The sequence below is a fragment of the Hemitrygon akajei genome, chromosome 4, assembly GCF_048418815.1.
Source record: "Hemitrygon akajei chromosome 4, sHemAka1.3, whole genome shotgun sequence".
Classification (NCBI taxonomy): Eukaryota; Metazoa; Chordata; class Chondrichthyes; order Myliobatiformes; family Dasyatidae; genus Hemitrygon; species Hemitrygon akajei.
Genome location: NC_133127.1, coordinates 127,520,451 through 127,535,392, shown reverse-complemented (window position 1 = coordinate 127,535,392; position 14,942 = coordinate 127,520,451). Strand labels below are relative to the sequence as shown.

General features: G+C 39.9%; 1 protein-coding gene across 5 annotated transcripts in view; it reads left to right on the top strand.

The window, feature by feature from the left end:
- The window catches only part of cep126 (centrosomal protein 126), a 107,549-nt gene that overhangs the window by 36,845 nt on the left and 55,762 nt on the right, over positions 1-14,942 (top strand). For all 5 annotated transcript variants that reach the window (XM_073043250.1, XM_073043249.1, XM_073043248.1 and 2 more), the window contains exons 4-5: positions 6,389-6,500; positions 9,834-10,041. In XM_073043250.1, coding sequence (XP_072899351.1) covers positions 6,389-6,500; positions 9,834-10,041 — 320 coding nt within the window. The remainder of the gene's footprint in view (positions 1-6,388; positions 6,501-9,833; positions 10,042-14,942) is intronic.

The window sequence follows — 14,942 nt, the reverse complement described above, 5'->3', positions numbered from 1 at the left end:
TAGCTCTTGATTCAACTTGCACTCTATATCCAGGCTACTATTTGGGGGCCTGTAGATAACTCCCATTAGGGTCTTTTTGCCCTTATAATTTCTCAGTTCTGTCCATACTGACTCTACATCTCCTGTTTCTATGTCACCCCTCGCAAGGGACTGAATTTCATTCCTCACCAGCACCCCACCCCCTCTGCCCACTTGTCTGTCCTTCCGATAGGACGTATATCCTTGAATATGCATTTCCCAGTCCTAGTCCTCTTGCAGCCATGTCTCTGCTATTCCTACATCGTCATACTTGCCAATTTCTAACTGAGCCTCAAGCTCATCCACCTTATTTCTTATACTTCGTGCATTCATATATAATACTTTTAATCCATTACTCCCCTTGCTTCTCACATTGATCCCTATTGCATTTGGCCATACTCTCTGATCCCTTCCTGAGCTTTCTGCCCAGTCAATTCTGTTGTCTTTCTTAACTTTTCTTATTCTTTCTTTCCCTTTAACTCCATCCTTATATTTCCTGTTTGTCTCCTCCCCCCCACTTATTACTTTAAACACACCCGTGTAACAGTGGCAAACCTGCCTGCTAGAATGCTGGTCCCCCGCCTGTTAAGGCGCAACCCGTCCCTTTTGTACAATTCATCCCTACCCCAAAACAGATCCCAGTGGTCCAAGAATCCAAAACCCTGCTTGCCGCACCAACTCCTCAGCCACACATTGAGATCCCATATCTCCCTGTTCCTGCCCTCACCAGCACGAGGAACTGGAAGCAAACCATTGATAACCACCCTGGAGGTTCTGCTTTTCAGCCTTCTTCCAAGTTCTCTGAAGTCATGCTGCAGAATTTCTTTCCTCTTCTTCCCGACGTCATTTGTGCCAACATGCACTACCATTTCTGGCTGTTCACCTTCACCCTTGAGGATGCCCTGCAATCGGTCCGTGACATCCTGGATCCTAGCTCCAGGGAGGCAACACACCATCCTTAAATCCCACCTGTTGCCGCAGAAACCCCTTTCTGTACCTCTTACTATGGAGTCCCCTACTACCACGGCTATGCCAGTCGTCTGTCTCTTCGGCTTTGCTTCAGTGTCAATTTTTGACTTGCAGACCTGCCCACCTCTCAGACTGGCAGTGTCTTCTGTCCCGACAGCTTCCAAGAGGGTGAACCTGTTTTCAAGAGGCACATCCCCCGCAGTCTCCTGTGCTTCAACCATCCATCCCTTCCTCATCATCGCCCCTGTTCTCTCCTCCGGTATCTTCGGTGTAATGATCTCGCTATAGATCCTGTCCAGAAAACTCTCGTTTTCCCAGGTGAATCTGAGGTCATCCAGATGCCTCTCCAGTGCCCCAACCCGGTCCTTCAGGAGCTGAACCTGGACACACTTTTCACAGTTGTAGCAGCTGGAGGCACCATCAGTGTCCCTGACCTCCCACATCAGGCAAGCATCATACTGAATCAGTTTACCTTTCATCTCTTCACCACCTCTCACCCTCTCCAACTGTGGTGTAGTCTCCTCCCTCAGCCTCCTCGCCGAAGATTCTCGAGCCAAGACTCACACTTTTCTCACAAGGCACTTCCCTCGACAAGGCTGCTTCCTGAGTCAAAGCCTCAAAGCACCACTCCTTTACTAGCCGCTTTCCACTGACCTGTTATAGGCCTGTTAACCTGACATCAGTGGTTGGGAAGTTGTTGGAATTGATTGTTAGGGATAATATTACAGAGTACCTGGAGGCACATGACAAAATAGGCCAAAGCCAGCATGGTTTCCTGAAAGAAAAATCCTGCCTGACAAACCTACTGCAATTCTTTGAGGAAATTACAAGCAGGGTAGACAAAGGAGATGCAGTAGACATGGTGTACTTGGATTTTTAGAAGGCCTTAGACAAGCTGCCGCACAGGAGGCTGCTTAGCAAGATAAGAACCCATAGAATTACAGGGAAGTTACTAGTGTGAGTGGAGATTTGGCTGGTCAGCAGAAAACAGAGAGTGGGAATAAAGGGATCCTATTCTGGCTGGCTGCTGGTTACCAGTGGAGTTCCACAGGGGTTGGTGTTGAGACTGCTGCTTTTAACGATGTATATCAATGATTTGGACTACGGTATTAATGGATTTGTGGCTAAATTTGGTGATGATACAAAGGTAGGTGGAGGAGTAGGTAGTGTTGAGGAAACAGAGAGCCTGCAGAAAGACTTAGATAGTTTAGGGGAATGGGCAAAGAAGTGACAAATGAAGTGCAATGTTGGAAAGTGTATGGTCATGCACTTTGGTGGAAGAAATAAACAGGCAGACTTTTATTTAGATGGGGAGAGAATTCAAAATGCAGAAATGCAAAGAGACTTGGGAATCCTTGCACAAGATACCCGAAATGTTAACCTCTAGGTTGAGTCGGTTGTGAATAAGGCGAATGCAATGTTGGCACTCATTTCTAGAGGTATAGAATATGAGCAGGAATGTGATGTTGAGGCTCTATAAGGTCCTCGTGAGATCACATTTGGAGTATTGTGTGCAGTTTTGGGCTCCTTATTTTAGAAAGGACATACTGGCATTGGAGGGGGTTCAAAGAAGATTCACGAGAATGATTCCAGGAATGAAAGGGTTATCATATGAGGAATGTCCGGCAGCTCTTGGGTTGTATTCACTGGAGTTCAGGAGAATGAGGGGGGATCTCATAAAAACATTCCAAATGTTAAAAGGCCTGAACAGATTAGATATGGCAAAGTTATTTCTCATAGTAGGGGATTCTAGGACAAGAGGGCACGACTTCTGAATTGAAGGATGTCCTTTTAGAACTGAGATGCGGAGAAATTACTTTAGTAAGAGGGTGATAAATCTGTGGAATTTGTTCCCACGAGCAGCTGTGGAGGCCAAGTCAATGGGTGTATTTATGGCAGATTGAGATAGGTTCTTGATTAGTCAGGGCATGAAAGGGTATGGAGTGAAAGCAGGGGAGTGGGGATCACTGGAAGAATTGGATCAGCCCATGATTGAATGGTGGAGCAGACTCAATGGGCCAAATGGCCTGCTTCTGCTCCTATATCTTATGGTCTTATGGAATATATTCAATGAATATATCTCCACAATTCTTTGGGTGGAGAATTACAACAGTTAATAAGCATCTGAGAGAAGCTGTTCCTCCTCAATCCCCCTTAAATGGGTGATTGTTCTAAAGCTATTCCCCTAATTCTAGTTAGTTGCACTAGTGTATTCATAATTACAGCATCCATCCTGTCAACCTCCCTCAGAATTTTGTATGTTTCAACAAAATCACCTCATGTTCTTCTATATTCTTAAATATATTCCCGGCCTTCTGTTCTTTCTCCATACATAAACTCTTTCATCCCAGGAATTAATCTACTGTACCTTCCCAGAGCTGTCTCCAATGCAGGAACATTTTCTTTTCTCCAGTCCTGCTGAAGGGTCTCAGCCCGAAACCTCGACTGTACTCTTTTCCATAGATGCTGTCTGGCCTACTGAGTTCCTCCAGCATTTTGTGTGTGTTGCTTCCATTTTCAGCACCTGCAGATTTTCTCTTATTTTCAATGCAAGAGTATCCTTTCTTACACCAAAATTGTATGTACTTCGGTCTCACCAGCACACTTTAATGTTGCATCAAACTTTTACATTTTGTCATTGTAATGAAGGCCAGCATTCCAACAGACAACGCAATTACTTGTTCTGTTGAAGATTGTGATTTTGTGAAGATAGCAATAGCTCCATGGTTATGCAGAGAGGTAGACAAGGGACGGGGTGATTGTGTGTAGAGTTGCTAAAGGGAAGTCAATAAATTAACTTTATAGGATAGTTTCTAGCGCTGGCTTGGGCGCTACTTAGGCTACTCTCAAAAGTTAAAAACAGACATCACAAGCACTGTGAAAGCCAATTTTTGCATGAATGGTTTTTGCATGAATGACAACATGGGTCACACCAGCACCATTAAAATGACTGGTGGCATCCAAGTTGTGTTGCAGGTTATTGAAATCCATTCTGACATGATGCACCTGCAAAAAAAAAATATGAACTGCCAATTTCTTACAACTTGAATGAAGCCTTGTATTTCTATTGTGTTTATCAGTGGAATGGTTCACATGGTACACAAAGGTTTGCAATCCAATTTCAGGACTTCTTTGAAAGTGCATTGGTTTGTCATCACTGATGGCTTAGTAGGTGGAACTGCAGTGGCAGTTTTTTCACATATAAAAATGAAAATTCTGAAAAGGTAAAAATAAAACCAAACATGACAGTTCATTGACCTGAATACTAGCTCTGTCTTCCCTTAGTTGTAGCCTGACTTGCATTTATTGTTTTCATTTTGTGACAAATTTGTCTCTTAAGCTATAATGTAGAGAGTGAATGCAACAATTTGGTGCTGGCCTTCCAAAGCATCTCAGTTGATTTATGTGTGTTTATTCTATTTTGAGGCGCCTTCACTCTCTCTTGTTATAAGTGGTTTCCAGTTAATTGGGCAATCAGCTAATTTAGAACAACTCATAAAGAATAAACAACTAATTGAAGAAATAGCTTTGATTCTCTTCATTTATTGGAACACCATGCCACTTAATTGGAACAGGAAACTGTTGCCAAATTTTGCTAAAGAGTGTCAGTTACATGCATGCCATGTGGCCATTAGACACTACACTGTGCTTAGAGGGAACAGTTTCCCAGAAATGGCTAGAAGTGAAAATAAAACAATTTCACTACTTCAACAAGTTAAGGAGTACAAAGGATTTGATGGTATTGACAATCAACTTGAATGTTACAATTAAAGTGAAGATTTGGAGGATGAAAACATTGAATGCAGTGTTTGAAGGCAATCCACTATCGGTTTGGCTCTGTGTTGATTTTGTTCATTTACAATTTATCAAAAGAATATGTCATTCCTCCATTGATTACACAGTTTTATAGTACTGTAGTAGTTTTGGTAGTATTCTAATTTATTCTGTATTTTATTTAAATATGTAATTTGTTATTCAGTTAAATGGTAGTTTGTCTTTTTTATACCTTTTTAACTATTTCAATGAAACTTTGGCTAATTGGAGCAGTTGCTTAATTGGGCCAAAATGTACTGGTCCAGATGCGTCCCAATTAACCGGAATCTACTATATTGAAGAAGAAGAAAGTCCTTAACTCCAAGTGGAGTCATCGGGACACTGTCACGACGGCGTTTTTTTTTATCAGGCTTTCTTATTTTTGCAAGGCTGAGTTGCTAGCTCGAAGCTCAACCCAGCAAGGACGGAAAGCGTGCAAGGGAGCCGGCTGGATTTGAACTCTGAAGCCTTCACTCTGAAGTCTGGCGCTGATGCCGCTACGCCACCAGCCGGCTAATCTACTATATTAATACACAATAAATACTCATCTTAATTTCAGTCATTGGTTTAAACACACAAGCCTAATTTTAAAATCATACAAAATGATCTGAATAATCACCTGCCTTTTAACTTAAATAAAATATAAATATTCTAATTAATAAATCCTAAGAAAAACAAATACGATCATGCACAAATGCTATCAAATTTAATTTAATCAAATATTTCTTCTATTATCTGGCTCATTATATTGTTGGCCTCAATACCACATTTAAACCAAAACAATCTTACACTTACTGCTAATAGGTAACATGATTGCATCTCCTCATTTGGATGAATCCTCAGATTCATCTTCTACAATGATGCTGGATCCCAGGGCTTCTTGTATGTGCTGCCAAACTTCAGAATTTCTCTCCAGTTTCTCCAAAGCCCAGTAAGAACCCTGATACTGTGAAACTTCATGACCTTTCATCTATGTTTAAGACTACCTCACACAAAGAAATAAAGCCTTCTTTTGTACTATCAAATTTCAGTACAGGTCAGAATGTTAGCAAATCACAACCTCTAATAAAATCTGATCACTAAACAAATGATCATTCAAGAATATTAAAGTTCAAAGTAATTTTTATTATCAAAGTACATAACTGTCACCACATACAACCCTGAGATTCATTTGCCTGTGGGCATACTCAGTAAATCTATAGAATAGTAACTATAACAGGATCAATGAAAGATGAACTAAAGTTCAGAAGTCAACAAACTGTGAGAATGCAAATATAAATAAATAGTAATAAATAACAAGAACATGAGATAAAGAGTCCTTAAAATGAGATTATTGGTTGCAGGAACATTTCAGTGATGGGGCAAGTGAGTGCACAGTAGTTATCCCCTTCTATTCAAGAGCCTGATGGTTGAGGGGTAGTAACTGTTCTTGAACCTAACATTTTATATAATTCTATATGTTAAAACAAAACTTGAGTTATTTGTTGTTTTCTGACATAAAACCAAAATTTCCTTCCAATTTACCATGAGCAGTTCTGAAATCTATCTCAAACTTCTAATGTTGCATTTCTTTCTGTTTCTTTTTGAGGCCATAAAAAACAGACTACTCAATTAACTGAAGCTCTTCAACAGATTCACAGTTCATTTTATATGTCAATTTTGCCGTTGTCTGCTGTTGCAAAGCCCACAGTCAGCAAAGGGTACGAACATTCACTTTATCAATTAGAATATACCGTCCAGGATTTTAGAATACTCTAAGGCATAAGTTATACAAATGTAAGCAAATAGTTTAAACTTTTATGCTAGAGAGCTATTTTAAAATTGAGCAGCTTTAAAGATTAAAGATGTATTTGTTACTTTTTCCTCTATTGACTTGTATGTATGTTATAAAGTAGCAGAAAAAGCAATTAATAGCATAAATATTGACACCTTTTACATGTTGCTGAGTGCATATCTTGTTAGGAATGGAATGAAAGTTTATTAAGGATTATAATAGATGTTTAGAATATGGTATTTTGTGGAGCTTAAAGGTTTCTGGTCAGCTTTTCATTTTTCAAATAGGCTTATGCCTATGAAGTAATTGTCAATTAAATTTTCATATGTTCATTTAATAATATGAATGGAATCATAAATACATCACAGAATTTGGGGAATTTGGTCTAAACGTGTATACTGGTGTTTTTTTCTCTTTAAGACTCCTTGAATAATATCTGTTTTTTCTATGTACCCCAATGCCTTCAATTTTTATCCTTTACCAAAACTCTTTGAGAAAAAAGATTGATTCAATAATAGTGTTTAGCAAAGCATTTCTTATTCTAGTGAGGCTCCTGACAGAGACAGAGAAGAGCATATTCATTAGTTCAGTAGGGTAGGAGAGAAAGAATGCCCATGAAAAGATAAAGAAAAAAATTACTATCCTGTTCCCAGACCTGGCCTAGCCAATGCCAAATTCAATATATCTACTGCTGAACATATAGACTATGTGCCCAGTTCAGTCAATGGAACCCTTTTCAGATTGAGGTCCAATGCTATTGAACATAGTTTACTGTTTAACACTGTTATGGATGAAGCATTCACATAGTTTCAAATGGCTCAAAGAGTAATAGAAACAATATGAGTCATTGCAATATCAGCTTTCCACCTCCTCTTTCTCCCAACCCATTTTTTCTGTCACATCTGCTCATGAAGTACAGTTTTCAAAGTATACTGAGCTTCCAATTGTAGTTCACCACTACTCACTAGCAGTTCTGTTTATCATCCAGTCTGAGAATAGTAAGTCAGAATCTATCCTAATTGTCCCTTTTATGCCTTAAATGATCATATATATTTGAGAATATATTTGTTGTATTTATTATTTAAGTGTTCAGTTTCTTCTCAACATTTTTTTTCAAAAGTCACTTCAATGAGCAATTGCCTTATGCCTTCTGCGTGTCTCTGCTCAACTACACGTTATAAGTTTCCAGCCTTGCAGTGAGATAGCACACTTGAACTCTTTTACACAGACAGAGAACAGGTACATATGAGAAGCAAATAGGCAAGCAATGAAAGGGAGCCTGGATGGGTCATTGCAGTTGGAACATAATTATCAAAAGTACCATTCAAACAATTTAAACAGATCTAGTGCTTTCCCAGTGTATATGATGAATAAAACCCATATGGAAGCTCAAGTCACAGCTTAAGCGGGTCAAAGATGACCTGGAACGTAGGTTGGCTGGCGCTTACAGGATTCCCTGTGAACGTGGAACAACACGGTGGAAACCTGCATCAAAGAGCACAGGAAGTCTATACAGTTGGGTTACCCACAGAAATTGGCAGTAGCAGGACACTGCATTCAAAATGGCCATAGGATTGACACAAAGCCACTGCATTGTACCAAAGGCTTTTGGGACCACCCGGTGAAGGAATCCATTGAAATAAAACTGGATGAAAAGAATTTTAACAAAGACAAAGATCTTGCTCTAAGAAAGAACTGGAATTTGATCGTAAACAAGGTGGGAGAGCAGAAACCTGATAGGATGAGGACTAACCAATCAGGAGGGATGGACTGCAGGGGTATAAATACCACTGGACTAGACTTACCCAGGCATTATCCCTGAAGAAGATGGCAGAGTTTAGCATTGAAACAGGTTATATTTGATATCTGTACCCGCTTTGAAGCCCGAGAAGAGTTTATTCAGATTCATACCATTTATGAGAGCAGATCCAGGTTTTCTTAAAGTCTGGACCAATTATAGTAGATGCAGGTATTCTGGAAAAATATAAGGATTACAGTTAGAACAAAAGAAAAGAAACAAATACTGTAAAATGCATAACAAAAGCAGAAAATGCTAGACACACAGCAGGTCAAGCAACATTGGTGTAGAAAGAAATAGAATTGGATTTAATGCCAAGGATTCTCCTTGAGAACCAAAAAAGTAAAAATAATTGAGGTTGCAGAGAGGGAGAAAGCAGAGGGAACAGATGAAATTTCTGTAATAGTTACAGCTCCAGGTTCTAACAAAAGGTCACAGACCCTAAACATCGGCTGTTTGTCTTTCCGCTGATGCTACCAGACTTGCTCAGCTTTTCCAGCATTTTTTATTCTTATTTTAGATTCCAGGAGCTGAAGTTTTTTATTGACTTTTACCGATCAAAGTTGTCAGGGTAACAATTACATTCAAACATAGTGTCCGACAGGACCTCATGGTTAATGAGGAAGTTGGACACAGATTGGGATGAACTGGTGATGTATGTGTGGATTCACAACACCTGGTTTCAGAAGTCTTTTTTGGGCATGAATATAGGTATAGTGCAAATGTCCATGCTATCCAGCGATTATAGCCTGGTACTGCTAATCTTATTCACTAGGGTGATGACAGAGCTACTGATGCCTGCCTTTTGGTCCTTAGAAGAGTGGTTGATAGTTGGTTTGGGTGGAAGCTGGGTAAGGATGATACCGTTGCAGGCTCGCCTGAGGTAGGCACATCACACACAGACTTCAGGAGGCGTTTGATAAAGGTAGAGCTTTGTGCATACGTATGGGGTTGGGGGTAGATGGAGAGAGGTGTTTTACATGAAAGTAAGTTGCAGAGTGTTAATTTGGTGTGAGTTTATGAGCAGTATTCATACTATAAATATGTATACAATGTGGAGTTTTCAACTATTGATTTTAGCATCAAATTAACTTTCAAAACCATTCAAATTAAGTCTTGTTATCTTTACATAAATGCTTGACTTTGTATGATTAGAAGGAAGTGTCCATCATGTGATCCTACTCAGTGTATGTGTGGTTCCCTATACCAGGCATATTAACTAGATTCTATAGTACTGCCACATTGGCATGCATTATATTTGTTCACATTTTCAATTATCTATTTTCAAGACCAATATTTGCTTTATGTGCCATACCTAAATGCTGAGCTTGCTTTAAATAAGTTAATTTATATCATTAATTTAGAACTCCTAAATGTTATGCTTTTGACTGGAACTAAAATTCTGATTATAGTGCAAAAAGAACAATTTTGCAAAATCTTTCTTTGACATTGCATTTCTAGGACCACTGATTTATCTCCAACTCCAACAACTCATGGGGAGACAAGAAAGGTTTGCCACAATAAGAGCCAACTTTCAGCTACTACAGCTTATGCCAAGCTTATGCAAGAGAAAAGTGGGGTAAATTTGAAAAACAGCCGGTTATGCTTTCAGCAGGAGCTAGAGGAGACACAACGTCTCCTGGGAGAGCAACAGCTGAATAGCTTACAGGTAAGTTAGGACAACCTTAATATTGTTTGTTGATGTGGATGTTTTAAAATAATCATTTTAATATGCACAAAGAATTAGGAAAGACCTAATTACATGCAGCTACATTTGATAGTCCCTCTAGAAGTATTTGGATTGCATTGCACAATGGATCCCTGTTTGTTTAGTACAATGAAGTAGCATGCCAATCTTATATTGCTTGCCACTGGCTGCACAATTCAACAGAGGATCTTTACCTACAATTAAACCTAGCCTGCAGTACATGAACAACCTGTACCTCTTAAAGGAGAGATGCATTATGACTAGAGCAGATGCTGGTAGATATGCTGTTAGAAATCTAAGAGTAGCTCATGCAAGAGAGCAATTTCAAAATATCTAGACACAGCTCTGGACTCTTGGAGAATTATATGTAAAGGAGACTTTACATAATATTAAAAAAGTAGAAAATTTATAATACAAGAGCCTATTTGGTCCGCAATGAATGCATGAGTCAAAATGCTACTCAGCCGAATCCCACCTTCCAGTATTTTAAATGAAGCTGCAGATCACTGACTTTCCCATATATTTCCAAGTATCATTAAATCTGACATGAGTCTCTGTCTCACCTGCTCTTTCAGGTAGTGAATTCCAGAACCATACCAACCTCTGGGTGTAAATTTTTCTCATCTCCTGTTAGTCATTTAACCAATTACTTTAAAACTTTGCCCCCACCCCCTTATTTGATCCCTCAGCCCTGGCAAAATACCCAGATTTTCCCTGCACTCCTCCAATGCAATCACATTTTCCATGTAATATAGTAATGAAAACTATATTGGAACTCGAGCTATGGTTTAACAAATTTTGTATATGATCCTAGCATAACCTCTCCTTTCTTTTAAATGCCATGGCTAGTAAATGGAAGCATTCAGTATGCATTTTTGAACTCCTTAACAAACTTCCCAGCTATCTTTCAGGGCCCATGACTATATACTCCCTCTGTGCCTTCCATTTATTCTGTATTTCATTACCTTGTTTAATTTTCCCAAAAGCATGATCTCACATTTTTCCAGTTGAAGCTGTTGTGCAGTCACAGATGCTGCTATAATAATCTGACAGCGTACACATTGACATGCCACCTTAAGTATTTAGCAGTGCTTGTCATAATTAATGTTGGTCTGATATGTGCGGCACAACCTTGTCACCATAATGCATAATTCTTGCACCAGTTCCATGGGGAGGAGCTGACATGAAAGAAAGAAACAACTGGACCACCGTACCAGGGATGTTTGATGGATCCTTTTCTTAGAGCACTTGTATTGATATAGCTGTAGCTGCTGTGCTTCTCAACAATGGTGAGCTTCCAGATGTTGGGATAGTAAATTTAACAATGATATTAAAATCTGGGATTTTTCTTAGTGATGTTCATTGCCCAGTATTGTATAAAAATATTATTGTTATCCATTTCCTGCTGTTTCCTGCAAGTTGAATTATGAATAGAGTATAATGCAATGTAGTGTTATCAGTGTTAAGAGTTTTTTTTAAAACAGAGAGAGTGTCACACCTCACTATCAGGTGTGCATAAACGTGCCCAATGAGGGTCACCAGTTGGAAAAAACATGGATGGTGCGCTGCAACAGCACGTTAGTGCAAGGGGTTTTATTTAGCACCAGGTGGAAAAGATGCAAAAGTTGCCCAAAAGTTGTGTAGAAAAAATACTACAAGTAGACAAATGGGGAAAAAAACATGTATATAAAAAAATTTACAATTGTACAGAGGCTTTCTCCATGTCACACTTTGTCTTTAACCTTTCAATATAAATCAACCACTATTCACCAAATGTCAACTCCAACCTCACACCTCTCTAGCAAAGCCAGACTGAGGGTTTAAATCCACCTCTGCCTGACCTAGAGGGACCAGAAAATTCTACTGTGTGTGAACTACTTGGGAAACTAGACAAGGGACAGAACGAGGAGGAGTGACTAACCGGACAAAAGGGCAAGGTTAGTGGGAGAATTAGCAGTGCCAACCTGTTCTGTAACAGAGAGGCAGGTTCCTGGAAAATGCTGGAAGAAGTAGCAGAAACAGTTTTGTTAGGAACATTTAAGGGGTGTTTACATAGGTACATAAGCAGGCAGGGAATGAATGGATATAGATCACAATCAGGCAGATCAAATTAGCTTAACTTGGCATCATGGTCAGCACAAACATCATGATCCAAACGACCTACTCCTGTGCTGCACTGTTCACCTCAGCAACCATACCAACATGACCTGTACAGTCAAGTGGTTCTGACAGGATATAAACTGAAAGGTTCGTCATCAGGTTATTGGTGAATTAGTACTATTTGATGGAACTACTAAAAGATCTGGGCTGATGATTAAGGACAATAATTTGTTGGATTAGACTGATTCTATTTTGAAAGTATTTTTCTACATTGTTGCCTCTTTCAAAGTTTCTTGGGCAACTGACCTGGCTAGGATGCTAGCTTATTCTGGTCATAGAATTGTGCCACATAGAAATCAGCGCTTTGGCCCACCATGTCCACGGCAACCTTTTTTCCCATCTACACACAACCTATTTGCCCATCTAGATCAGTATCCTGATAAATTCTGTCCTTTTCAAGAGCCCATCTAAATAACTCTTAAGCATAACAATTGCATCTGACTCCACCATTTCCTTTTTCTGCAAGACTCAGATATCAGCCACTCTCTGTGTGTAAAAAAAGTCCTTCTAATTCCCATTAAAACTCCTGTATACATAGAAACATAGAAAATAGGTGCAGGAGTAGGCCATTCGGCCATTCAAGCCTGCACCACCATTCAGTATGATCATGGCTGATCATCCAACTCAGAAACCTGTATCTGCTTTCTCTCCATACCCCCTGATCCCTTTAGCCACAAGGGCCATATCTAACTTCCTCTTAAATATAGCCAATGAACCGGCCTCAACTGTTTCCTGTGGCAGAGAATTCCACAGATTCACCACTCTCTGTGTGAAGAAGTTTTTCCTCATCTTGGTCCTAAAAGGCTTCCCCTTTATCCTTAAACTGTGACCCCTCGTTCTGGACTTCCCCAACATCGGAAACAATCTTCCTGCATCTAGCCTGTCCAATCCCTTTAGAATTTTATACATTTCAATATGATCCCCCCTCAATCTTCTAAATTCCAGTGAGTATAAGCCTAGTCGATCCAGTCTTTCTTCATATGAAAGTTCTGCCATCCCAGGAATCAATCTGGTGAACCTTCTCTGTACTCCCTCTATGGCAAGAATGTCTTTCCTCAGATTAGGGGACCAAAACTGCACACAATATTCTAGGTGCGGTCTCACCAAGGCCTTGTACAACTGCAGTAGAACCTCCCTGCTCCTGTACTCAAATCCTTTTGCTATGAATGGCAACATACCATTTGCCTTTTTCACCGCCTGCTGCACCTGCATACCCACCTTCAATGACTGGTGTACAGTGACACCCAGGTCTCGTTGCATCTCCCCTTTTCCTAATCGGCCACCGTTCAGATAATAATCTGTTTTCCTGTTCTTGCAACCAAAGTGGATAACCTCACATTTATCCACATTAAATTGCATCTGCCATGAATTTGCCCACTCACCTAACCTATCCAAGTCACCCTGCATCCTCTTAGCATCTTCCTCACAGCTAACACCGCTGCCCAGCTTCGTGTCATCCGCAAACTTGGAGATGCTGCATTTAATTCCCTCGTCTAAATCATTAATATATATTGTAAACAACTGGGGTCCCAGCACTGAGCCTTGCGGTACCCCACTAGTCACTGCCTGCCATTCTGAAAAGGTCCCGTTTACTCCCACTCTTTGCTTCCTGTCTGCCAACCAATTCTCTATCCACATCAATACCATACCTCCAATACCGTGTGCTTTAAGTTTGCACACTAATATCCTGTGTGGGACCTTGTCAAAAGCCTTTTGAAAATCTAAATATACCACATCCACTGGCTCTCCCCTATCCACTCTACTAGTTACATCTTCAAAAAATTCTATAAGATTCGTCAGACATGATTTTCCTTTCACAAATCCGTGCTGACTTTGTCCGATGATTTCACCTCTTTCCAAATGTTCTGTTATCACATCTTTGATAACCGACTCTAGCATTTTCCCCACCACCGATGTCAGACTCACCGGTCTATTATTCCCCGGTTTCTCTCTCCCTCCTTTTTTAAAAAGTGGGGTTACATTAGCCACCCTCCAATCCTCAGGAACTAATCCAGAATCGAAGGAGTTTTGAAAAATTATCACTAATGCATCCACTATTTCTTGGGCTACTTCCTTAAGCACTCTGGGATGCAGACCATCTGGCCCTGGGGATTTATCTGCCTTTAATCCCTTCAATTTACCTAACACCACTTCCCTACTAACATGTATTTCCCTCAGTTTCTCCATCTCACTAGACCCTCGGTCCCTTACTATTTCCGGAAGATTATTTATGTCCTCCTTAGTGAAGACAGAACCAAAGTAGTTATTCAATTGGTCTGCCATGTCTTTGTTCCCTATGATCAATTCACCTGTTTCTGACTGTAAGGGACCTACATTTGTCTTGACCAATCTTTTTCTTTTCACATATCTATAAAAGCTTTTACAGTCAGTTTTTATGTTCCCTGCCAACTTTCTCTCATAATCTTTTCCCCTTTCCTAATTAAGCCCTTTGTCCTCCTCTGTTGGTCTCTGAATTTCTCCCAGTCCTCAGGTGTGTCGCTTTTTTTTGCTAATTTATATGTTTCTTCTTTGGACTTGATACTATCCCTAATTTCCCTTGTCTGCCACAGGTGCACTACCTTCCCTGGTTTATTCTTTTGCCAAACTGGGATGAACAATTGTTGTAGTTCATCCATGCGATCTTTAAAATCTTGCCATTGCATATACACCATCAACCCTTTAAGTATCATTTGCCAGTCTAT